At 36.3% G+C, this 25,766-nt stretch overlaps 1 protein-coding gene across 1 annotated transcript in view; it reads right to left on the bottom strand.

Annotated features, from left to right (window-relative positions):
* The window catches only part of ATAD2 (ATPase family AAA domain containing 2), a 58,235-nt gene extending 34,549 nt beyond the window's left edge, over positions 1 to 23,686 (bottom strand). Inside the window, exons 1-9 of the mRNA XM_090283398.1 lie at positions 23,447 to 23,686; positions 15,494 to 15,642; positions 10,557 to 10,606; positions 8,871 to 9,036; positions 8,434 to 8,536; positions 8,102 to 8,189; positions 6,516 to 6,707; positions 5,831 to 5,948; positions 422 to 529 (exon numbers count right to left, since the gene is read on the bottom strand). Of these exons, the coding sequence (XP_090139524.1) occupies positions 422 to 529; positions 5,831 to 5,948; positions 6,516 to 6,707; positions 8,102 to 8,189; positions 8,434 to 8,536; positions 8,871 to 9,036; positions 10,557 to 10,606; positions 15,494 to 15,642; positions 23,447 to 23,614 (1,142 nt within the window). The 5' untranslated portion in view covers positions 23,615 to 23,686. The remainder of the gene's footprint in view (positions 1 to 421; positions 530 to 5,830; positions 5,949 to 6,515; positions 6,708 to 8,101; positions 8,190 to 8,433; positions 8,537 to 8,870; positions 9,037 to 10,556; positions 10,607 to 15,493; positions 15,643 to 23,446) is intronic.
* Between the last annotated feature and the right edge of the window lie 2,080 nt (positions 23,687 to 25,766).

Raw genomic sequence — 25,766 nt, 5'->3', positions numbered from 1 at the left:
AAATGGGAATAATCTTTGCCCCATCTACTTCATATAATTATTGTGAGTCAAATAAGTTGGTTACTATATGTGAACTTATATTACAAGGGAGTTATGAAAAAGTAAACCCTTCAATTTTCCTTAAGCATTCTATAATAAAATGCATTATAGTTATTTTTAAAAAAGGAGTATATTTGAAAATAAAATAAGTTATTTGCTCAAATCAGTGTTTAACAAGCACCATTATGAGCTATGTAATGGTTAAACAAGAAAATAGGTTATGGGTTTCAACTAGATATTTCAAACAAGACAGCATTCTGGTTTTATATAAACCAACTGTATAATTTTTTCATTCATCAAGCTATAATTATTCCCAAATTATTCAGCTTTCTTACTACTTAAAAAAGACGGTAGTTTTAAAAGACATCAATATAGTACTTACCTGTTGATAGCTCTATTACGGCTCCTTTTCCTTCGCCTCTCAAAGTGCTGCTCATCTTCAGAAGAAGAAGAGGAAGTAGAATCACTACTATGGATCGCATGCCTTCGCCTGAAGTAAAAAAGAAAACTAAAACCATGATGAAGAAGGGCTGGGGAAAGAAAGGCGTAAGATGCAAACATCAGAAATACCTAATGATCCAAAATGGTTTATCCTAAAATTAATACATTTGCCGAACCAATGAAGTAAGTTTTGTTGGTTGAATCTTTTGAAGGAAACAGAAGACTTGGATAACTGAGAGGAAGGAGAAAAAAGATAAAAGACTGTGGCAGAGTGACCATCAGTGTTTACTAAGATAGCATATGGTCCAGGCAGAGTGACTTTTTAGTCTTTATATAAATCAGTTATCCTCACAGAAAGGTGAGATAAAAGAATCTTTGGGACTATAATTTTAGAAAGTTATTTTCAATATTAATTATATATAATTTCACATTTGGAAAGGAATCACCTATTTTGAAATGTCAAATAACTTTAAAAGGAGAACATGAGATTTTTTATGTAACCCAGGGTTAAAAAATGCTAAGAAATAGGGAGAAATAAGACAGCCTTTTATCTACAGTATGTCATCAACTAAATTCACAATGACACTTAACAGCTGTGTGAATGTAAATGAGTTACAAAACCCATATAAGCTTCAATCTTCTCACACACAAAAATAAATAAATAAAATAAAATTCTTAGGCTGGTTGATAGTATTAAATAAGATCCCAAGTGCTACATATATTCAAAAATATTTAAAAATCACTTCTACCTTTGGACAGCTGCAACAGACCCATGGGGGAGAAGGGGTGCAGCACAGAATCCGGCTGGAAAAAACTTTAATTATTCCATTGCCTCAGGGTCTAGAGCTTTTTCTGAGTCAGAGTACAATCATTGCCAAGTAGGTATTTCCAAAAATATAAAAGGTTCATAATCTGCATTATCTGGGTCCAAAATCTTATACCTAAAAAGTCTGAAACAAGCTTTTCTACTATACACTTAGCAGCAAACCATGATCTGAAAAGTCATAAAGGCAATTCATAGTCTCCATGTGTCCCATTTACTATGATTATTCATATGTTTTGCTACAGAATTAATATATTTGATGAAGCAGTGCTGGCCCAGACACTACTGAAGATGTTCATGTTGCATGTCACCTTTGTAAATCCTCCTCAAAACCTGACTTCCGAACACACAAATGGCCCCAAGGGTTTTGGAAAAGGGGCCATGAAAACACAGTAAGTGAGAAAGAGTCCTCCACCAGCCGCCTACCCAGACATGCCCAAGAGCGTTTTGTGATCCGCCTGAAACTGAAACTACAGGTATCTAATACAAGTCTGAAGTTTTACATAAAAACTAACTTATCTAATATTGCCATATTACAAAAAGACTAACTTGTAGTCATGTAATTCACATAACCACACATGAATTCAGTTGCATTCACATATAATTAAGACTAACTTCAAATTTAAAAAAGGGACTAACATTTACTAAGTGCTTCTTGTACAAAGTGGTTGACATATTTGATTTAATCTTAATTAAAACTTAGCAAAAGTACTTATTAGTAGGCTCATTTTATAATCAGAGCAAATGTGGCTCACAGTTTAAATAACATACTCAAAAATATCAGAATCAGTCAATGATGATGTCAGAATTCAAATACATGCCTATCCCCAAAACCCTCATTTTATATACATTACTACACTGCTGACTTCCAGTTGTTTATTTCACAAACCAGTAAAGTTATAAGCAAACAAAAAGACATTGTGGACTATCATAAAGTTCCCAAAATTTGATTTGCAAATAGGGATTACTTTTAAACATTATAGTTACAATAAAAAACAGATGTAGCCCTTAATATGTGCTAGATACTATTTTAAATGCTTTATATGTGTTAACTCACCTATTATCCCCATTCTATAGATTCAAAACCTGACGGACAGAGATTAAGTAACTTGCTAATGGTCACTAATAAGTGGTAGAACTGAGCTGGCAAACTAAGCTGTCTCAGTGATGGGTCCAGGTTCTTCATAATTACTCTACACTGTAGAACGGCCATTGTTTTAGTTTGAAAAAGATTATAAGCATGCATATCCACACTCATTTTTTTTCATTTTACTAAAAACTTTTGAAAAATTTGGCATAGAAAAGCACCGTGAACTTAACTAGAGCATTTAGAGTTGCCAGTTTAGTTCCTTAACAACAAGGGAGGAGTACTCTGGAATACTGGTAAAGCATTGTGCTATTATGTTAATCTTTTTTAAAAACTCTTCATTGTACTTATTTTTTATTTTTTTCCATTGTCAGTTAGTGCCTTTATGTTACCTTCTCACTCAAAGGGACTAAGCTTATTCCAGAAACTACAGACTGAAGCCAAAGAACGAACCTTAAATGACTAGAGCAGTGATTTTTCTACCTTCTTCATCATTTCATGGCACACATAAACTAATTACTAAATTCTGTAGCACACAGAAATATATTTTTTGCTGATGTGACCAAAAAAAAAAAAAAAAAGGTATAATTTTGATTCATTCACAGCAGCTGGCTTTGCTGTGTTGGCTATTGTCACTTTTTAATTTGACGGTCTAAGGGAAAAGAGGCCAGTGCCTCTGACTAAATAGGTATCACATATTTTAAAAATTCTTGCAGCAGCATTCCTGAAGCTCTGCTCTGACAAGCTGCCAAAAGACCCTTTGAAGATCCTACACTTGGTTGAAAAGTTTCTTGACCATTTGCCATGGATACTAAAAGCATTGTTCAAATGATTTTTTGGATATGTGCTTTGTTTCCATGCTTAAGTAGCTGTAGAACATGAAATATAAACAGAAGCTGGTCTCTTGATGAAAAAAGTAAAAAGGCTAAGCAAAATGACTATCATTAAGGTTGTTAGAAAAAAAAGATGTTCATAACCCCTTGCCAAGAAAGTAAAAAAAAAGAAAGAAAAAGAAGTTTAAAGGGCTACATTCAAAAGGTCAGATAATTACAAGTGTTAGAAAAGACAGGGAGAAACTGGAACCCTGGGGTATGGCTTGTAGGAATGTAAAATGCGGCAGCAGTTTGGAAGACAATCTGGCACTTCCTCAAAACATTAAATATAGTTAGCATTTGACCCAGCAGTTCCACGTCTAGGTATATACTCAAGAAAAATAAAAACATACATCCCCACAAAAAGTTGTATACAAATGTTCACAGTAGCATTATTCTTAACAAAAAGTGAAAACAATCCAAATGTTCATCAACTAATAAATACATAAACAAAATATAGTATATTTATACAACAGACTCTCTTTTGGCAATAAAAACGGATGAGGTACTGATGATGCATACTAGTACGTGGATGAACCTTGAATGTGTTCTACAAAGTGAAAGAAGCCAGTCACAAGAGATTCCACTTACATGAAATATCCAAAATAAGCAAATCTATAAAGTCAGAAAGTTAATTAGTGGTTGCTTAGGTCTGAGGAGATGGAAGTATTCAAAGTAGTGGAGGTTTCTTTTTGAGGCAAGAAAAATGTTGTAAAATTATTGTGGTAATAGTTGCACAACTCTGACTATATTAAAACTATTGAATTGTATACTTTAAATGGGTAAACTATATGGTATGTGAATTATATCCCAAAAAGCTGTGGTCAAAAAGAAAGAGTTTAATTAACACCAAAAAAGTCATCAAGTCAAATAAAATGACTCCAGGATACAGCTTAAATCTTAGTTGATCCTTTAAATTAACCACGTCAGGATCCTCCACTAATCTATGACATCCAAGGGCAGGAATCCTGGCTTCATTTTTTTTTATATCCACAGTACTTAGTGCATGGTAGTATCGAAAAATTTGTTAAATATTTAGAGGGGCAAAAAAACCTACAACCAAGGAGCTATGCAGCAATGTGACACTATATATAGAGAGAAAGAGTAGAGTCTGTGAAACTAAAGGGGTCAAAAAAATAAAAAAAATTCCTACCTTCTATGACACATTATAGGTGGTAACTGTAGAAGTAAGTATTCAGTTAACAAGTATGTTATTTCCAGGAACATAAACCCAGTAAAGATGAGAGAAAAAAAATTAAATTTCAAAGTAACTGCCAGCCTCTCATTTCTGCTGGATCAAATAGAGACCTGTCCCTTGAGTCAGTCAACCAAGAGCTGCTGTGAGTCCTGTGATTGCTGGGGATTCCAGGGAGCAATACAACTTATTTTCCTTTTTTGAAGATAATTAAATTTCATTATCAAAATATTGATCTTTAAAAGTATTAGAAGAGGCCTATGAAAGGTACCGACAGCGCAGTCTCCTTTAAGTGCAATTTATCTCAGACAGCCCTGACAGGCTGTTTGCCTTCATGGTCCTCCATCCTTCTGGCTCCAGTTGTGAGAAAAGGGATGATGAAACAAGAATTCTAGAATGTACACTTGTGATTTAGGCACTCTGAAAATGAAATTAAAAGACCCAGGGACACAAGTTGTTATTTTATATTTTTCCTAAAAGAAAGGATTTTGTCAGCACCTACAAAGGTGCTAACCTTGCATGACCAAAACATGATGAGATAGTCTGCTTCTAAGAGGAGACTTCCAAGAACTGTTCAAATAGCTCAAGTCTCAGAGGACTTCTACCTTATTTCTGAGCAAATTGCTATAAGAAAAAGTACCATTTCCCACACCAGTTTCATTTTCTTCCTGCAGTTTTAGTCTTTACCAACAAGTTCTCATTCACAAACTACTATACTGTTACTATTATCCAGAAAGTTCTAATGGATCAGAGAACCTTTTATTACTCAGGAGAATGAGAAAATAACAAGAATTACCTCTTTGGATTTAAATGTGACAGACAAGCAACAAATGTTGGAATGTGAAAGAAAAATAAACCCACAAATAACATAAATAGCAAAAAATAATAATTTTGCTACTATATGAAACACGTTCTTAAAATCAATCCAGAAAAAGATGGTCAGTCGTAAGTCTAGAAGCTGTGTAACTTAAAAGTGTTTTCATCACAGGAAAATATATCTGTGATAGTATGTGGAGATAAGACTACACTATATCTAACTTAATATAAAGATTAAAGAAAACAGTTTACCCAAAATGCTTAATAACAAGCCAGGAATACAGTAAACACTGAAGCAAAGGTAGCTATCCATCACTAAAGTGTGGAACACTGGAGTAAACCACCTTACCATGGCAGTTATTAACAATTCCTATTAGTGAAAGCAAAAGCAAAAACTAGTCAGTAATAGTAATTAGAGCACTAAAGGCAGAGTAAACTCTCCCAAATATATGATTCTAGAATTCCATTATGATATCCCCAATCCTAAGACTCTAGATTCCTACCTTAACACAGCCACAATTATGTTGTCATAAATCAATCCCCATTTCAGAACAAACCTGTTCATTCGTTTACAGTAAGGACTTCTCGGCCCCGCAGAAGATAATCGATACCTTGATCTTGCAGGAGAAGCTGGGCCACTATAAAACATGTTGGGCTTTCTCTGGTGACGAGGTTCTTAAAAAAAGAGTAAGATGTACACAAGTTATAAATACATTTGGAAGTAATTTTGCTCTTCATATAAATACTTACAAAGGTGCTGTCCTTCCATGAAAGTGCTAGAATATTTTATAGTTCATGTTTTAAATAATTTATGTGTGCAGAGTTGCTATTGAAAACACCAACAACCAAAACATGCACTGGCCATAAACAGCCATTATGATTAATAGTTGAATATCAGCCCTGCATGTATATGTTCATAAGCATTGAGGCACAGCTTTAACATAGATTAAAAGTAGTCCTTTATTTATATAAACTGACAAAATAAATTAAGTCGAAAGCTGTGAAATCTAAAATAATTAAAGAAACATGAAATTTCAAAATAGTCCAATTATTTGATTTGGTCAAGGATAAAATTGAACTCTATTTGGAAGAATTAACTTCTTGCACTTTTAGGATAGGTAAGAAAGACAACAACCATGAGTAGTATGCAAAATAAAGACTTAAAAAATAATAATAGAGGAAGGGCAGTAAAGACAAAGGTAATATAATTACATCTTCTGGATAAAAAAATATAGCACTTACTTTCCAATGGCGCCTGGTAGTAAACAGTAGTTTTTCTCTGTCTAAGATAATACCGTTTCTGATTATCTTCTTCTCCATCTTCTTCATCTTCTTCATCTTCACCATCATCATCATCTTCACCATCATCATCATCTTCTTCATCATCTTCACCATCATTTTCATCTTCTTGGTCTTCACCCTCTTCAGATGATTCTACAATTAAGAAATACTTTCAGGATATTCGCCAAAATGTTAACAATTTTTAACATAGGGGAACTGAGAAAGAGACCTTCCTGTTAAAATATATTCACTTCTAGACTCATAAAAAGAATCTAATTCTTCTGCAATATTAAATACTTTTTTTTAAATGAAATAAAAAATTGTAAAAGAAAAAAAAAAAAAAAAAAAAAAAACCAGAGCCCTGACCGGTGTAACTCGGTTCGTTGGGGGTCATTCCGCAAAGTGAAATGTTGCTGGTTTGATTCCTGGTCAGGCCACATGCCTAGGTCATGGGTTCGTTCCCCGGTCAGGGCACGTGTGAAAGACAACCAATCAATGTTTCTCTCCTTCTTTTTCTCCCTCCCTCCCCTTTCTCTAAAAATAAAAAGATAAATAAATATTTTAAAGAAAATATAAACAAATAGAGGAAGGAAAGAAAAAGTAGAAAAGAAGTTTAAAGGCTACTGTCAATAAATACCAAAGTAAAGTTTATGGTATTACTGCTAGTTTCATTAATATAGGTGACTATACTTAAGCTTCTAAGTAAATATAACATGTTGACAAATCTGAGCTGTCTCCTTACTTTTTGCCTTTTAAATTTAAATTTGAACATTCAATCCAGCACTTCTGGCTGTCATTAAATCACATAAGAGCGGCCACCGGGTGGAGGGGAGAAGAGTGAAGGGAAATTGGGACAAATGTAACATTATAATCAATAAAACACATTAAAAAAAATAAAATAAAAAATAAAAAAATAAATCACATAAGAGCATAACATCAATAATCTACTTATGATAATATAAAACACAAAACATTTAAAATGCATTTCAGAAAACTGGTTTTCATTTAAGAAAAATTCTAATAGGGTACAGTAATAAGTCCAAAAGAGAACAGCCAAACTTTAATTTCTTTTTAAAATTAAAATAGGTAGAGAGAGCCCTGACGGTGTGGCTCAGGTGGCTGGGTATTGTCCAGCAAAGCAAAAGGTTACCACTTTGATTCCTAGTCAGGGTACACGTCTGGGTTTCAGGTTTGGTCCCCAGTCGGGGCGTGTATAGAAGGCAACCAATCGATGTTTCTCCCTAACATCAATGTTTTTCTCCCTCTCTTTCTTCCAACCCTTCCCCTCTCTCTAAATGTAAACAAATAAATAAATAGGTAGAGAGATATGAGTGTTGTCTGTAGGTGTATTACACAAGAAAACCAGTTTTATTTTAGAATTGATTTTAAATACTTTCACCAACAAAACATACCATCAAGTTCTTCCTTGCCCTCGCTTTTTTCTTTTAAATAATGACCAATCCCCACTGCTTCTAAATAAAAGGACATAGCCTACTAAATAAAAATACTAAAATTCAAACCCAGAAGATAGAAGAAAAAAGACTAACCCACACTGCCTTCTTGATTATCAGTTGTTTCTTCATCAGTTCTTTGAATACCTTTTCGTTTTCCTCTTGCGTACATATTAATAGTCCCCTAAGAACGTTTAAATAAAAGCCATTAACATTTAGAACACTTATTTTTAAAATTCAGTAGGATCTTCTAATCTTGCTTAAAATGAAGATATTTATAGCGATAAACTCTTACAACTCCAGCAATAATTAGTAACTGATCAAACAAATGCTAAGATGACCAATTTAACCAAAAATAGATAGATAGGTACTACAGAAAAGGTTAAACTGAAGATTAACTCATCCCCTTGATGGAAGAATGTATTTACTTCTTTTGTTTCATTAAACACTGCCAAGTCTCCCAGTCCTCTCATTCGCCTTCTGCGCAGCTTCTTCATGTCATCCATTTTCTGAAGTACAGCTTCAGCAGTGCTTAAAAAAAATTAATACAAATGTAAGCTAAAAACTTTAAAATATTAATAGTACATTTTTTAAAACCTAATTTTCCTTCCATTGTATCAAGTGCTAGCATTTTAAATATCTCTATTTCTTGATTTACTTGTATAAAAATATTTTCTACATTTTTTCAAAGAATTTAAATAAGTGAATAAACAGGATTATTACAAAGTCCTCTAGTAATCATTCTCCTTTATGCTTTAAATAAACTAAATGCATTAAATATTCAAGCTAGTCAGAATTTATAATCCCTTTCTAACAAAAAATTTTCATTATCTAAATCATCTTGAGCTAAATAATTTTTACTTACTTTGTTATAAGTTTGTCAAATAGTACAGACTGGTTCACACTGCTGTAACGGCTTCTAATCCTACAACTGCGGCGAACTTCAACATCACCATTCTCTTCATGCAGGTGTTCTGTAGTTTGAACAGTGTTTCTAGTCCTCAGTGACCGAGTAACTGGAATCACATTTTCTTCACAGATGTGTATATAAAAATAAATGGAAAGATTTGAAATAATAGCATTTATAAAAGAACTCTAAAATGAACTGAACAGTTATACTTTCACATAACAAAATTATAGGATCTTGAAATAAACCTTTCTTAAAATATTAGAAAACAAAAATAAAGTTAAAACATACTTCTACCGTATGTTCCAGCCATTCCATTCTCAAGAGAAATGGAAAGAAATATAATACAAAGACCTGGACACAAATGTTCAAAGCAAATTTGTTACAGCCCCGAACTGGAATCAACATCCAACAGAAGATAAATAAACTGTGGGAAACAACCTAGGTGTCCATCAATGCATGAATGGATAAAGAAGACATGGAATACAGTAAGCCCTTATGTGACACACTTGATAGGTTCTGTGGCTTTAATCAAAATGACACATAATGAAACCAGTTTTACCACAGGCTGATTGATATAAAGAGTTAAGCTCCTACAGCATCTCATCAATGTTACAAAGAAACGACATTAAACAAAATGAAGTTATTTGAGGACCTGCTGTATACACACAATGGAAAATTATGAGAAAGAAGGACACCTTGCTATCTGCAACAACATGGATAGACCTTGAAGGCATTGTGCTAAGTGAAATAAGTCAGACAGAGAAAGAGAAATACCATATATCACTTATATGTGAAATCTAAAAAAGCTGAAGTCATAGAAAGAGACTAGAATGGGGATTGTCAGGGGCTGGGGGTGAGGAATAAGGGAAAATGTTGATCAGAGTACAGATTTCCATCTGTGAGTAAGTTCTGGAAATCTACAGCATAATGATTATAGTTAATAATACTGTATTATATACTTGAAAATTGCTAAGAGAGTGGATCTTAAATGTTCTCACCACAAAAAAAGAAATAATTATGTGATATGATGCAAGTGTTAGCTAAATTATGTGAGTAATCATTTTGTAATATACAGGTATATCAAACCAACATTCCTTGTATACCTTAAACTTATACAGCATTATATGTGAATTATATCACAATAAAATTGGCAGGGTTGGGGGATGGGATAGGACAAATTGTGGTATATCTATATAATGGAATACTACTCAGCAGCAAAAAGGAACAACATAAATGATTCTCAAAGTAATTATGTTGTGTAGCCAGACAAAAAAGAATGCATACTGTGCAATTCTACTTATAGAATTGTAAGTAGAATTTGCTAGAAAGTGCAAACAAATCAATAGTGACTAAAATCAAATTGATGGTTGCTCAGGAATTCCTGGGGGTAAAGGGCATAGAGAGGAGCTAGGGGAGCCAGGAAGAATAATAAAGGGACCTGAGGAAATTGAGGGTGGGGGGGATTGCAATAGTTACATTCACTACCTTATTGTGGTGATGGTTTCATGGCATATATTATGTCAAAATCAAATAAACTGTACACTTTAAATATGGGAAGTTCACTGTATATCTCTCGATACACTGGTAAATAGAATATTAACTACATTTTTAAACATTTGAAATGCCTTTAACATTCCTTACCTTCTTTGCACTCTTCTTTTTTTTTATTAGCCTGCTGTCTGGCCAATTGCCTATATAAAAAAGATTAAATAATTCAAAATAATTGACATAATTTTAAATCCAGTATTTCATAATATACAAACTAGGACAAAAAAGTTAAATCACCTTGGAGAGTAAATACTCATAGATACATAAAAACCTAAAAATACTAAAAAACAAAGCTTGAGGATATGCTTATTCAAATTATGGCTAAACAAAGTTTGAGAAACCTGTTATGAAATTCAATGATATATGCATTAACTTTTAGCTAAACAGAATTAATCAAAATATCTTACGTAAAACAAGAAATGAAATCCTTAGCCTAAGTATTTAGGTAAAATTGAACTAAGCATTGAGCAAAAACAAGACAGGGATATAATGGTACTACATCCTTGGAATTTATAACTACAAACAAAATTAAGGTCTCTTGGCGACATGTTAATTTCCTTCTAAGAGCATTTGCTGGCTACAGTTGTTACATGTCCTATTATCGTTCACGTGTAGAACAGTCCCATTTGTGAATCAGATATCCCACAAACTGGCAGGCAGAATCTATTAAATTGGAAAGAATACATTCCAGGCTTTAAAAAAAAATCCTTCCCTCATCTTTTTTACCAGAATCCATTGAGCAAACAAAATAGTATGTCTCATGAATTTATTTTTAGGGACTCAATTTTCCATACTTGGATAGGCTATATCTATTAACCCACTTATGTATCAAGCTCTTTGCAAGTAGGCTGGTTGTACATGATAAATTTCAAATGTAACACTTCAAAATAAAATGAAAATATCTTACCCAGAAGAATTAGCTCATGTATCCTCATAACAAAGCAAGTCAATCATTAATTCCTCACCTCTTAGAACACAAGTAAGAAGCAAGAACAAAATAAAAACCTTTGAGCAATCCATCTACAAGTCAAGGCCTAGTTTGTTCACAGGCTCATAGACTTTCCTCATAAAAAGAGCCCCTCCCTCCACATCATGAAGGTCTACTTTTATAAACCAGGCTCCTATTAGATGCTAGGGACACAATGATTAAAGGGGTGTGTTTTCCTTTTCCTTTCCTTTTTGCCTGTTGAGGAAGGGGAACGCTTTTCCCCTACAGGGGTTGTAAACTGTTTCTGAAATAGATAGTAAATATTTTAGGCTTGTGTGCCACACAGTTTCTGCCACAACCATTCACACAACTCTAACACTGAAGTGGGAAAGCAGCCATAGACAACATGAATGGGCATGGTGTATTCCAATGAAACTATTTACAAAAACAGGTACCTGGACTTTTATTAACACCTGCAAATCTGATTAAAGCTGTGAATCTTCACTCCTAGAAAACTGCATATATACATACAAGTTTAAACAATATTTTAGAGGTTTCATGTGTCCCCTGAAAACCATAACTATTGGACCCTAGTTAAGAACTCCTGCTCTCAAGGCAATTACTCAAATCTTTCTGTATTATTTTAACAGTCGAGTACCCGGATCTTTGATTTCCAAATAGACTGAAGACAAAAGGGGGGAAGGGAAGACAGAAAGAAGAGATTACTACAATTAGGCAAACTGCACAGCAGATGTGTCACCCTGATAAGAAACAGAATAATGACATAAAGCAGAATTCAAAAATACTACTATTGGCCACTTTATATAATTCTTAGACAAGCAGATCCTGATGTTATCATTACATAAAAAAATAGTTCTTGTAATAATGATCTCAATACAAAAAGATGTTTTTAAAGACAAATTCTCCGCAGAAGACAAATGGCCAACAGCACATGAAAATATATTCAACATTATTAACTATCAAAAAATGCAAATCAGAACTAAAATGGTTTTAGCCATTTCAGTGGGTATGAAGTATGGCCAGACAATGACAACTGCTGGCAAAGGATGTGGAGAAACTGGAACCCTTATAAATCACTGGTGGGAATGTAAAATGATACAGCCACTTTGGACAACAGTTTGGCAGTTCCTAACATTAAAACAGTTGCCATTTGACCCAGCAATTAACTCCTAGGTATATACCAAATAAATAAATAAATAAATAAAATTAAGAATAGAATAAATCAAAATTCTATGTCCACACAAAAATTTGTAAACCGATGTTTCATAGTATTATGCCATAACCCCCAAAACAGAAACAATTCAAATGTTCATCAACTCATGAGTGGATAAAACAAAATGTAATATATTCATACTATGAAATTTTATTTGGCAATAAAAAGAATGAAGTACTAATAGCTACTACAACATAGATGAATCTTCAAAACAACATACCAAATGAAAGAAGCCAGACATAAGGGGCATATATTGTATAATTCCATTTATATATAAAATGTCTAGAATAGGCAAGTCTATAAAGACAGAAATTAGAATAGTGGTTCCCAAGGGGCTGGGGTTGGGGTATAATGGGCATAGTGTTCCTTTTTGGGTTGATGAAATGTTCTGAAATTTGTGGTGATGATTGCATAATATTGTGAATATTCTAAAACCACTGAATCAAACACTTTAAAATCATGAATTTCATGGTATGAGTTATAGTTCAATAAAGTTGCTATTTAAAAATAATAAAATATAGGAATTCAATACGATAGAAGGACTCTAATTTAAAAATCTTAGCCACTCATCTTTAATCCAATTTAAAAAGCACTTATTTTAGTACCTTTAAAACACCCCCTTACAACCTTTTAAGTATAAAGTCCAGCACAATGTTTCACAAACTTGAATAATGTCCAAATCATTTCAAAGGTAAAAAATTTGAGGGCTTCCAACATTAAATTTTTGACTACGTACAAGCCAAACTAGATATAAATTATATTTAATATAAATAAAACCATAAAACCAACTACCAACAAAAATGTTAACAATATGAGGTTCTGGTGAAATAAGATAGCCATTTGCTATGTGAATGTCACCGCTATCAGTTTCTCAGTTTGGTACGTCATGTTTGTTGTGTATCATGATGACTCAATTCACCCACTTCTCTTTATCTGAAGTGCTTCAAACCTTCATTTGAATAACAAGCATGTCAGACATTATCGTGGAAGCAGATGAATTGTTTATGTATTAAGGTCAGACTCAGTTCTTATCTCATGAACTTGAAATAACTAAAGCAGTAATACTTGGTACCAATTTAATGGTAAACAGAAATATAAGGTCTGAAATTTTATGGCTATTCTTTACATGGTAGCAATTTAGATGATCCAGAATGTTTATTTTTCTTCGGATCATAAATTTTAAAATTCTTATAAGAAAATAAAAAAAGCAAAAATAACAAAAAAGAAAAAAGAAAAAAAATTCTCATAGAGAATTCATGGACCATTCCCGCTACCCAAGAAGACTTCGAGTTTCAGAAATACTACAGGGGTAGGTTGAACTGCTTTTCATCAATTGTAAAAGTTATACATTTCCTCCCATTTTAACATCTCTGAAATTGGGATGTCTTACAATTATCATAGTATAACTTTCAATGCTTTATCTTTTTTATTGTCTCATAAATTGTTTCAATTTATGAATTGTTTCAATTTATGAAATATAGTAGTAAGCACTCCATAAATAAGGGATGAAATAAGATATAAATTAAAAGACATGTTACAATGCCCTGGCTGGGTGACTCAGTTGGTTGGAACATCATCCTGTACACCAAAAAGGTGTTGGGTTTGATTCCCCATCAGGGCACATACCTAGGTTGTGGGTCCGTTCCCCGTTTGGTGCAGGTACAGGAGGCAACCAATCAATGTTTCTCTCTCTATCTCTCTCTCCCCCCCTTCCTCTCTAAAATCATATTCTAAGGTGAGGATTTAAAAATATATAACGAAATACGTATTATATAACTGAAAAAAATAAAAAAATAAAAATAAAAACAAAACAAAACAAAACCCCAAACTGAAGAGGACACCATCTCACTTACCTAGAAAATCTACTACACAAAATAAGAATAAAAATTCTATTTAAGAGTGAGGAGGGTTTTAGTCTTCTAAGTCATTGTAAGTAATTTTTGAGAAGAAATTTCATTCTACTGGCGTTTTCCCCCACTAATGACTGGCCCACCAAAGTGGGGAGAAAAGTGAAGGTTTTGAGCTAATTAAAGTTATATTTAAATCTGCCCTGAACCAAACAAACCTAAGTTCAATGAACTACCTAATTATCTCATTTATTTATTTATTTTTAAGATTTTATTTACTTATTTTTAGAGAGGGAAAGGGAGGAAGAGAGGGAGAGAAACATCCTTGTGGAAGAGAAACATGATCAGCTGCCTCTCATAGGCGCCCTGTCCAGGGACTGAACTCACAACCTAGGCATGTACCCTACCAGAATGGAACCCGCAACCTTTCGCTTTGCGGACTGATGCCCGACCAACTGAACCATACCGGTCAGGGCCTAATTCATTAAAACGAATTCCCCAAGAATTAAACTAGGATTCATGTCACCTACACCTCAGGGTTCTTGAGAAACAAAATCTGAATATTTAAAAAGTATCTAGTCTCATTAGACAACTTAAAAAATAAAAAAACCATGTTCTGCCTTTCTATGTGAAGACTGCTTTATAAAGAAGCACACCAACACAGAGAAATTCATGTTACTCAAATGATGAAAAACTTGGTAGCAAGCAATCAAAAATTTAAAAAATATTACTACTATTTTGAATAAAGGCTTTGTCCAGATTATGAAGCAGAACCACACATCATAAACAAGTTAACCAACCTTGTCAGCTGCATATCACAAATACCATCTTTGAACATGGGAATAAAAACAAACCTGTGCACATATTAAAATTTTAATTCAATAATATTCATTTGTGACAATTTTACTTCAAATAAATTAACATTTTATAACCCTGGAATCTTGATAACTTAAGAATTAAATGTAAATCCCAAATTATTACTTTAAAACTATTTTGAAAAAGCAAATGAACACTGTATTACCTTGTAAAATGCCTGCTATTAGCATGTGTCTCCGTTATTTCCATATTCTTTTCAAAACTAGAATCTGAAGAATTCTGTGCCTTTTTTCTCAAAGTCCTTAAAGTACGTTTCTGGTGGTAGGTTTCAACTTCCTTCACTGAAGACCCATCCTTTAAGACAAATTAAGAAAACCATCTAAGTTTTTAAATCAAAATTCCCAAATTAAACTACTCCTAAGGGTTTTATCTGGTTGCATATTTGTACAACTGCTTTTTGTGCAGAATCATTTTGCATCTTCCCAATAGTTAATATTTAGAATAATCATTTTATGATAAATATCAGCAATATCTATAGAAATGGCTAATGTAAGACTTGAGGTTTATAGTTCCATTTCACAAAAAGTAGTCTAGACAGTGAAGTTTTCCACCACTGACAAAAGTTGTACTAGTTCATAACAGTAAGTACTCCTTTATTTTAAGGCTACAGAAATTAGAAAGATACACACACACACACCATTGTCTGCTATGCAACCACTGAAGTAACCTTAAAATAACCGAACTATCAGAATTATAATTTTGGCTTGGAAGACAAAAAGGAGTTATTATTATGTATTTCATCCAGATAATACAACTGAATTCAAAAACTGCTTAGGTATGTATGTTAATCTGTTGTAAAAAACAGAGCTTTATGTAACTTTATTTTTGCACAATTGACTTTTAGTGGGCTGCTGTATGAGCTACAGATGTTCTGTCATAAACTATTCAAAAGTTCATACGCACCTCTTGTATAAGGATACTTTTACATTAAAAGGCAACGGTAACCTAACAACTCTACAATTCAACACCTTACTACTCTGAAAATTGATAATTTTAGGAAAAAAAGGCAGTGTTTAAAAAAAAAAAAAAACAAAAGAAACATTAATCCTTCCCCTACCCCCAACCAGCTCTACCCTGTTATTTCACCTTTTTTAGATTGAGACATTTTGTCATTTAATTTTGTTCTGCGACAGTATTTAATTGGTTCACACGTTAAATAAAGATATGTATGCCACAAGATTTTCTGTAAAAATTAGACAAGTACTTAATAAAATATTAAGTGATGTGTATGATTTGTTAGTGTTTTTTTCAGTGTACTTTCACACAGGCATGGGCAATGTAAGTTTACAGTTGTAATACAAATAATACAATGATTAATCAATAATACAAAGATAAACTGTTTCACAAACTCAACTATAAACCTACTTTTGCCTACCCCTGTATTTAAGGATGTTTGAAAAAAGATACCTACATTTTTAGGTAGGTGTATTATTTTTAAAACAAACACATACATCTTAGATGGGTGTAGTGTAACATAAGATTTTCCAAGGAAAATTTGAAAAAAATCTGCTTCTAGATTCTCGACTTCCACATATACTTTTTCGTAAAACTGATCTGCCTAAGAAGGCAACCTTACTTAACACAAGGCATCCTCTTTCTCACCCAGGGTCCTATCTCTCACTCATTCTGAATCTTACTATTGTGTACTGCCTCAAGGCATTAAAAAAGCCTTCCTGAAGCCAAACAAAGAAAAACACTAGTGTAGGTGTTAAATTGAATGACTAACCTAGGCAACAAAATCCTTACCTTTGTTAAGTGGTTTCCAATTCTTTGCTTTCAACAAAATTGAAAAGAGACCTAATTAAGCTAAGAGACCATGGCAAATGATTTTTGGCACAAAAGCCAGAAAAACTGAATGGCACTGTTAAACAAAACTCCTTTCATTACTATCTACTTATTTATATGAATTTATTCTCAGAGCTTAAAATTATAAAAACAATGAAGCTGCCATCAAACACTGTCTTCAGCAATAAGATTTATTCACAGATACATGAATTGGGTGGGTAGGATTTCACACATGAACTCCTAACGAAATCTTACTTTCTATACTTAATTATTTTAATCAAAATAATGTTTTTGTTGTTTTGATCAATTGATTATTAATACTTGTAATTCAACACAGTGAGGAAATTTTTCAAATTTTGTATTAAGGTATAAAAGTATAATAATAACCAACTTTAAAGCACAAAAAGAGATCAAGATAAAATGCTGTGGGTTAAGTGGACTGGAAGTACAAATTGAAAGAGGGGGAAAAAAGAATCAAGGTAAAATTTCTGACTGCTAAAAAAGCTTGTTCGTGTATTATTTTAATGCTCCAAGACACGTATCAAATAACTATGGTTTTTTAGATTCCAGTGGATACCTGTAAAAGTCTGATATAATAGTTTCATTTTTTAATGGCAACATCAAAGATGACAGAAATGATCTTCTTTGTCCAACTCTTTAAACCAGCTGGGGTAGGGGAAACTCAGTAACTTTAAAATGTACAACATAGAGCTAAAAAAACATTAGGAACTCTCATAAGAAAACAGTGAAGTAAGTATTTTTTGTGACAGTATTTGTCACAGAAGGACAAATACTGATGATGTTTCCTCTTCTATGAGGCTTTTAGAGTAATTAGATTTAGAGACAGAACACAGAATGTGGTTGCCAGGGGCTGGGGGAAGGGAAGAATGGAGAGGTAATGTTTAATGGGTACATAGTTCCAGTTTTTGAAGATGAAAACATTCCGGAGATGGATGGTGGTGATGGTTGCAGAATAATGTGAATGTACCTAATGTTACAGAGCTCTCTACATTTTTAAAAGTGGTCAATACAGTCAATTTTATGTTATATATGTTTTAATAAAAAGAAAGTAAATGTCACCATGTTCCAGAGAATAATTTTTAAAAAGCATGCGGAGAAGTGGATATTAAATACTGGGGGAAAAATTCCATGAGAAACTTGGAAGATTTAATGTTATAAGTGAATCTTTAATTTGTATAATGTGTGGCTTAGTCCACCCTTCCAAAATAAGCACTAGGCATCAAGAAAGACATCTTAACATTGTGAAGAAAAAAAACAAAACAGGTTTTGAAGGAATCACCCATATAGAGGTACACATGGGGGAATTTTAAAATATCAATAACTTTCAAAAATGTTTCTCATAAAAGACATTATGTGAAATAAGCATTCAGAGAACCACCATTAAACATTTGGTTTACAAAGCATTCTTTTCCTATGCAAACATATTCACATGATTTTAAAATGAGGATAAAACTATGTTTTATAAATTTTCTCTAGTCATATAAACATTTTCCCAGGTCATAAAAATTCTAAAAATCTTTTAAAATAAATGGGTAGTAGTCCACCCGTTACATGAATCAATTTAACAAACTCCTTAACATATTACGCATTTAGGTTACCTGCAATTTTTGTGCATTACAAATAGATCAATTACTTGTGTACCTCTGACTTCTGAAGGAAACTACTGTAGTTATTAAGTCAAAGTCACATTTTAATATAGCTTATCAAAATAATTCTCAAGAGATAAGTTAAATGCCAACTCAGTGGTAATTAACACGGGATGATAAAAATGGGGACTTTCACTTTCTATTTTTTACACATTTTACAACATGCACTACCAGAAAAAATTCCCCTAAGAAGTAAATAAGAGAAAACATAATCTGAAAAAGAAACCTAGATATGTAGTGTTCACATTTATTCTTTGGCTAAAACCTACTTAAATACTGAGAGCACTGAGTTCTTTAAGTGTTAAAAAAGGGAAAATATATTGTTAGGTTTTAAGTGTTATAATCTTGCAGAATCAGTAAATTAGTACAGGGAGCATGCAACAACAGAATAACAAGTTTCTTCCCCAAGACTGACACAACTGCATAATAGAAATATTCTAATACATTGCTTTCTCACGGAAAACTAAGCTTATTAAATCTTTAAATTTATAACTAAAAATATGTATTGGTGTCAGCCGAGTTAATTCAACATCAATTTAACAAATGAGGTATAAGTGAGGTTTTTCAAATAAAGATTTCATTTGTCTTTTAGAAAGAGGGGAAGGGAAGGAGAAAGAGAAGGAGAAAAACATTGATATGTGAGAGAAATATTGACTGATTGCCTCCCACAGGCCCACAACCAGGGATCTAGCCCGCAACCCAAGCATTTGTCCTGACCTGGAATTGAACTGGTGACCTTCTGGTTTGCAGGCCTCGCAGGCTGGCACCCAACCCACTAAGCCACATCAGCCAAGTGGGATTTTCAAAATCATAGTTATAATATTGACATATAATGTATTCACCCAGACTTTGGGGTCCTTGAAAGTTTGAACAGTGCATATTCTAATGCACAATGGTATGTTATACCCAATATAGTTGTAATATCCCTCCTTAGCTTCACCCTTAAACATAGGTGTGGTCAATTCCTCACCATCAATCTATTACACAAGCTCCAACAATTTAGTTTCTACCTCTACTGTTCTTCCAGTGGATCTAAAACTACTTCCCAATAGCTAAATCCAATGATCTCTGCTCTACTTGATTGACTTCTATGGAGTTGATCATGCCTTTCTTTAAATGCTTTGATCCTTTGGTTTACATGATAATCCTTTTTATATAACTCATCCTCTTTTCATCCTTAAAATACAGTCACTGTTCCAGGTCTTAAATAATTTTGTTATGCTTTGTTTCTTTTTGCCTTGAAAGATTCAACTATCACCTCTATACAGGTGATCAGTCCCAAACAAATATAGTGCTAACCTCTCACCAAATGCTGGCATATATTCCCAACGATCTACTGCTCAAGTCTTGGGCTTGCTGCCTTCCCTCCCTGTATCTCAACAACTTTCAGACCCCTTCCAATATTATTTGGCATTTTCCTCTACATTCCTCCTAGTACCGTCTTAATTTAGACGCTGTGGTCTATTGTGATAATAGCATACAAATTAAAAGGCCCAACTAAGACAGACTGCCTAGGATTGATTCTTAAGCTGTATAATCTTGTCCAAGTTACATAGTCTTTGTGCCTTAGTTTTTATATCTGTGATGAGGTTAATGTTACTTTATAGGGCAAATGTGTGTGTATATATCATGTACTTTGCCTGGCACATAGCAAGTGCTATACAGTTAATATTATAACCTTTTAATTGGCCTTCCAAGTTCCAGATTTGTTGCCTATAATACATCCTAAACACTACCTCATCAAATTCCTGTTCTAAAAGTTGCAACTTCTAAACCTAAAATGAAGGGTCAGTCAAAACAAGTATGCCCCCTCAAATGCAGAGCAGCCACGTCCACCAACTCCAGGGAACAACATTCTTTGCCAGATGTTAAAACCTCCCTATCCATGCTTTGTGATATTTCACTAAGCTGTACACTTTTCATTCTTCTGTGCTGTGGTACGCTTTAAGTTTCAAGTTGTACACATCTGTGTAGAGTTTAGAGCATCCTTCCAGACTTTTAAGTAAATAAACAATTAAAAAAAAACAGTACTGGTGTGGCTCAGTGGATTGAGTGTCGGCCTGCCAACCAAAGGGTCGCCAGTTTGATTCTTAGGGCACATGCCTGGGTTGAGGGCCACGACCTGGGTTAGGGGGGCACATGAGAGGCAACCACATACTGATGGTTCTCTCTCTCTTTCTCCCTCCCTTTCTGTCTCTAATAATAAATAAAATCCTTTAAAAAAAAAAGTTATAAGATTTGTAATAACTTTGTATGGTGACAGATGGTTACTAGAGAAAAGAAACCTACCCTAAGAAATGCTCTGTCAGAGACTGTGGTTGAGGAGGCTAAGAAATACAATGAGACCCAATACAATCAGTGTATTAAGTTTCTGAAACACATTACAGATGAAAAAAATCAAGCTATAATTGAGTGAAATGTACTGAATATAAAGTTCCCAAATTAGAAAATAGTCTAATCACAAAGGTATGTTTTGTATTTGGTATTGGTGAGCTTTGTCAACATGAATACACTACCCCTCAGGATTATCCATTTCTTTTGATGCAACCCCATGCTAAGAAACCCTCTGATCATAATTTGGTTCACAGGGGATTTATAGAAGAGAGGAGACTGTCTCATAAAGATATAATCCCTACTGGAAATCCAGGCATGTAAAAAAAGTCCTTTCCATCCTACAACATCCAGCCAGCTGAGTGCTAATTGCTCAACCACCACTTGCCACTGATACGGCATTTATGGCAAACAGTCTCTGCATATTGCTGTTAGGTCTCCTTTGCTAGACTAAGTTCTGTTCAAGCAACGATAATCAACAACACATGTGTATGTATATACGGGTGGAAAAAAGGGAAGCCAGTCAAGAATCTATTTTAATACTCCAGGCAAAAATGTCCTGAACCAGCATGGCAACCATGGAGGAGCTGAGAAGGGGTCAGATTGGGAATCTATGGTGAAAGCAGGGTCAACAGATTTTGCGAATATAAAATGAGAGGAGTCAAGGGTGACTCTAAGGTTTCTGGTCTGAGGAACTGGAAAGATAGGCCATTCACTAAAACTGACTATGGCCTGAATAACTGACAATGACCGAGCCCTACGTACAGTATGTGTCAGGTGCTCAGGTAACCTCCTTACATGCACGATCACATTAAATTCTCACCACTCATGGTGGCGGGTATCCCTTCTAACGTGTAGAAACCTGCTATTTATTGTTGAGATTCAAAACTTACAGCTGTTTTAAGCACCTATGTTATTTTGCCAGCATTCAATACACGAGGCGCAGGATCTAGCACTGTCCTGAAGAAAATAAACAGTCAAATACCTACTGAGATAAGTAGCTTTGAACATAGTTTACTAAAACGACCTCAGTTCAGTGCAGAAGTGTCTGGCCCCCGCCGATTTCTACCAACGTCGGCACAAGACAGAGAAACCAATCCTGAAAAGCAGGAAATGGTTTTTACAATGCAAAACCACGTTTTCGGAGATTGGGACGGGACTCTTCCACCGCCGCCTTCGGTAGAGCAGCAGCCAGTCTGGGGCAGCAACAGCAGCAGACACGGGCGACTCAGCTCGGACGGCGACCACGCGCCTCGCTCCGTTCTGTCGCTGTCCCACCGCGCACACCTCCCCCGGGCCTCGCGGCCGGACTTCCCTAGTCGCGAACCCTCTCCCGGGTCCCGTTTTTTCCCATCCCCACGCCCACCCTGCCCTCAACAGAACTAGGCTACTTCCTGCTGCCCCAATTTTACCACTGCCACTCCCTCCGGGTCTCCAGCCTTTTGTTAGCACCGTCCCCGCCACCTGTGACTCTTGCTTTCAGCAGCGGGGGGAGGGGCCGGGAGACGCCCCCCCCCCCGGGAAGCACGTCTTCCAACGAGCCCCGCCGCCCCGCCCCCTCGGAAACTTCCCCCACGGACACTGTCGATAACGGCAGCAGGAGGGGAGAGAAAGGGGAAGGTCTCGGAGGCAGAGAACCCAAGTTCCGCCCGGAGGGCGACCACTTGCCGGCTGCCTCCTGAGCGCGTGTCTGCGTCTGTGGGAGAAACACAGCTCCCCGCGCGTGTGCAGCCGTTACGGGGCTTGAGGGAAGCCGGGTGCAGGGGAAACGCTGCTCTCCATCCCTACACATTATGCAACCTGGTATTTAGTCACTGCGCTCTTGTTACGGAACCTCTCCAGATCGTAAATGGAGGTCAGGGAACCGGAATTACGCTCTCCCTACCCCCGGGGTCCCTGCAGCCTTTACTCTGCGCACAGCGAACGGTCAGCAAACGGGTCTCGCTCTCGACTGCTGCGAACACAGGGCGGGAGCCTGGGCGGCGGGTTAGGTGAGCGTGTGAGCTGGGGGTGGGGGCTCGCCCCTCCGCAGCACTTCGGCTCCGCGGGGCTCGGCTTCCTCTTGCGTACGAGTAGGCAGTAATGGCTTACCTCTTCCACGCAGTCCGATCTCTTCACGCGACCCCCACCCCTAGGGGCTCCGATCTTGAAAAAGCCTTCGATTTTACCCATCCTGGGCAACGCTCCTGCTCACCGATCCCCCCATGTGTCACCCCGACCGCGCTGTCCCCCCAACCCCCGGCCCCACCCGGGCAACGGGCAGCGAGAAGTCCCTCAGGCCAGGCCCCAGGGGCCCGCCCCAGGCCAGTACTCACGCCCAGGGCGGCCGCGGTGACGGCGGACTGCTCGGCGACGCGGGCGGAGCGGAGCCGCCTCCGGCCGATGTGCTCCAAGCTCAGGAACTCGTTGGACAGGTCCAGGGAGCTCGTGGCCGAGGCGGCGGGCTGGCTGTGCAGCTCCAGGCTGCTGCGGAGGACCACCATCTTCTCTGGTCTCTGGCCGCCGCGTCTGTGGCGGGAGACGGATCCAAGGGGCAGGCAGCGATCGCTCGGGCTCTTCCGCGCTCTGAATTCTGGCGCCACAAGCTCCGGGGCCGCTGTCTCGGCGCGCGCTCCGAGAATCCCTCCGCCACCTGTCCCTCCCACGCCACCCGCCTACGATAGCGGGCTTGAAACTTCACTCCTCGTTTGTACAGCGAAGGCCTTCAGCCTAAGTTGAGAACCCGCACTCCCAATGTTGGGAGCCTGAGTGCACAGTGGCGGGAGAACGCTGATTTATTTTTCTTACATAGTTCCGGTTCGCTGAACTCGGCGGAGGGAGACCGCGGGTAGCGGCACCAAGTCCCTTTTGGAATTTTGGCGCGAGAATGTCTGAGGGGGAAGGGAGGCTCCGGCCCGCTCTGATTGGCTGGCGGGCGTCTGGCGGCACCGCCCAGCCCCACAGACACCTGCCTCCAGCTTCCCCAGTGCAGGATTCAAATGCAAAATGTCGAGTCCTTGCCTGCAGGGCTAAAAAGCGCTTGGCCTTTGGTGAGTTTTGACTTGAATCTCTGAGAGCTTTTTACTGGTATTTTAGCCAAAGCAAGTTCAAAAGAAAACAAAGGGAGTTAAAAGCGCAGGTTCTTTACCCAACACTGCCATAGTCCACGTATATGATCTTGAGCAAATTAGTCCCCTCTCCGTCTCTTAAATTTCTCATCTTTAAATTAACTAATCCCTAAAGTTCTAAGATAGTGTTATGCCTTAGAACCATGTCCGCGCTTATAAATGTTTGTTACTGTTATAGAATTACCGGAAAATGGCTTTAAGATTACAGTTACTTGACTCCTTTGAAATAGATAACAACATGCTGAGTGATCGGAATGTGAATGTGAAACAGAAACAAAAGCTACTTATTGATTTGGATAACTACATTTCCTTAATTCGACATATATTAAATATTTATTGAGCATCTATTATGTGGCGGGGCGCTATTCTAAGCACCGGGGATGCAGCAGTGAACAAAAAGAGCAAAAACGCTCTCATGAAACTTAAATCCTGGTGGAAGGAAGGTGGTACATGTCACATAGAAATGTAAAGTGGGGCAGGGGAGCGGAAGTGTGCAATCTTAAACAGAGTGATTAGGGAAGGTCTCACCCAGAAGTATAAGCAAAGACCTAAAGGAGATGGGGCATATCTGGGAGAAGAGAAATGCAAGCAGAGGAAAGGGGAGGATAATGAGGTCAAAAAGGAAAGAGTCCCCAGTAGCAAGCAGATCCTGCAAGCTGTGGGCCTCAGCTGTAAGGTGTTTTATTTGTTTTACTTTTTATTACAAGTGAGATGAAAAGATATCACAGGATTTTGAACAGAGAAGGGACTTAGATTGACTTTTTGAAAGAATCCCTCTGGCTGCTGCGTGAAGAAGGCAATATTTAGGACATACTTATACTAAAAAAAAAATCGTTGTTTATCTGAACTTAAATTTTAACAAGAGTATCCTGTATGTTTATTTGCTAAATCGGGAAACCCTACTTAGGAGGCCCCTGCAATTATCCAGGCAGGAGATGATGCTGACACAGTGTGAGCAGTGGAGGTAGTGAGAAGTGGTCAAATTATGTGTATATTTGGAAGAAAGAGCCAACTGAATTTTCTGATTAATTGGATTTCAGTAATAGAAAAAGACAGGAGCCAAGGATGGCTCCAATGTTCGTTTGTTTTTGTTTGTTTGAGCTAATGGGAAGATGAAGCCACACTTCGATGGAGAAGTTTATGGCTAAAGCAAGTTTGGAGGGAATATCAGGAATTCCTTTTGATACACATTTAAGATACAGAGTTATTATATATTCTGCACCTAAAATTTTACTTTTAAAGTTTTCAACACCTGAAACTAATAAAAATAAATATTGAATGTAAACTGTAATTGAAAAATAAGAAATAAATGCATATTAAAATATTTACCACAGAATTATTCATGTCAAAAAACAAACAAACAACAACAACAAAAACGCTAAAAGTAACTTGAATGTCCCTCAGTGGGACCTCACTTAAAAAGAATGCTACACAATCAGTAAAAATTATGATGTATCCCTGACTGGTGCGGCTCAGTTGGTTGGGCATCATTCCGCAAAGTGAATGTAACTGTTAAGTATATGGAAAA

The sequence above is a fragment of the Furipterus horrens genome, unplaced genomic scaffold, assembly GCF_987537825.1.
Source record: "Furipterus horrens unplaced genomic scaffold, mFurHor1.1.pri manual_scaffold_7, whole genome shotgun sequence".
Taxonomy (NCBI): Eukaryota; Metazoa; Chordata; class Mammalia; order Chiroptera; family Furipteridae; genus Furipterus; species Furipterus horrens.
Note: the sequence above shows the minus strand (reverse complement) of the source record. Positions and strands in the feature narration are given on the sequence as shown.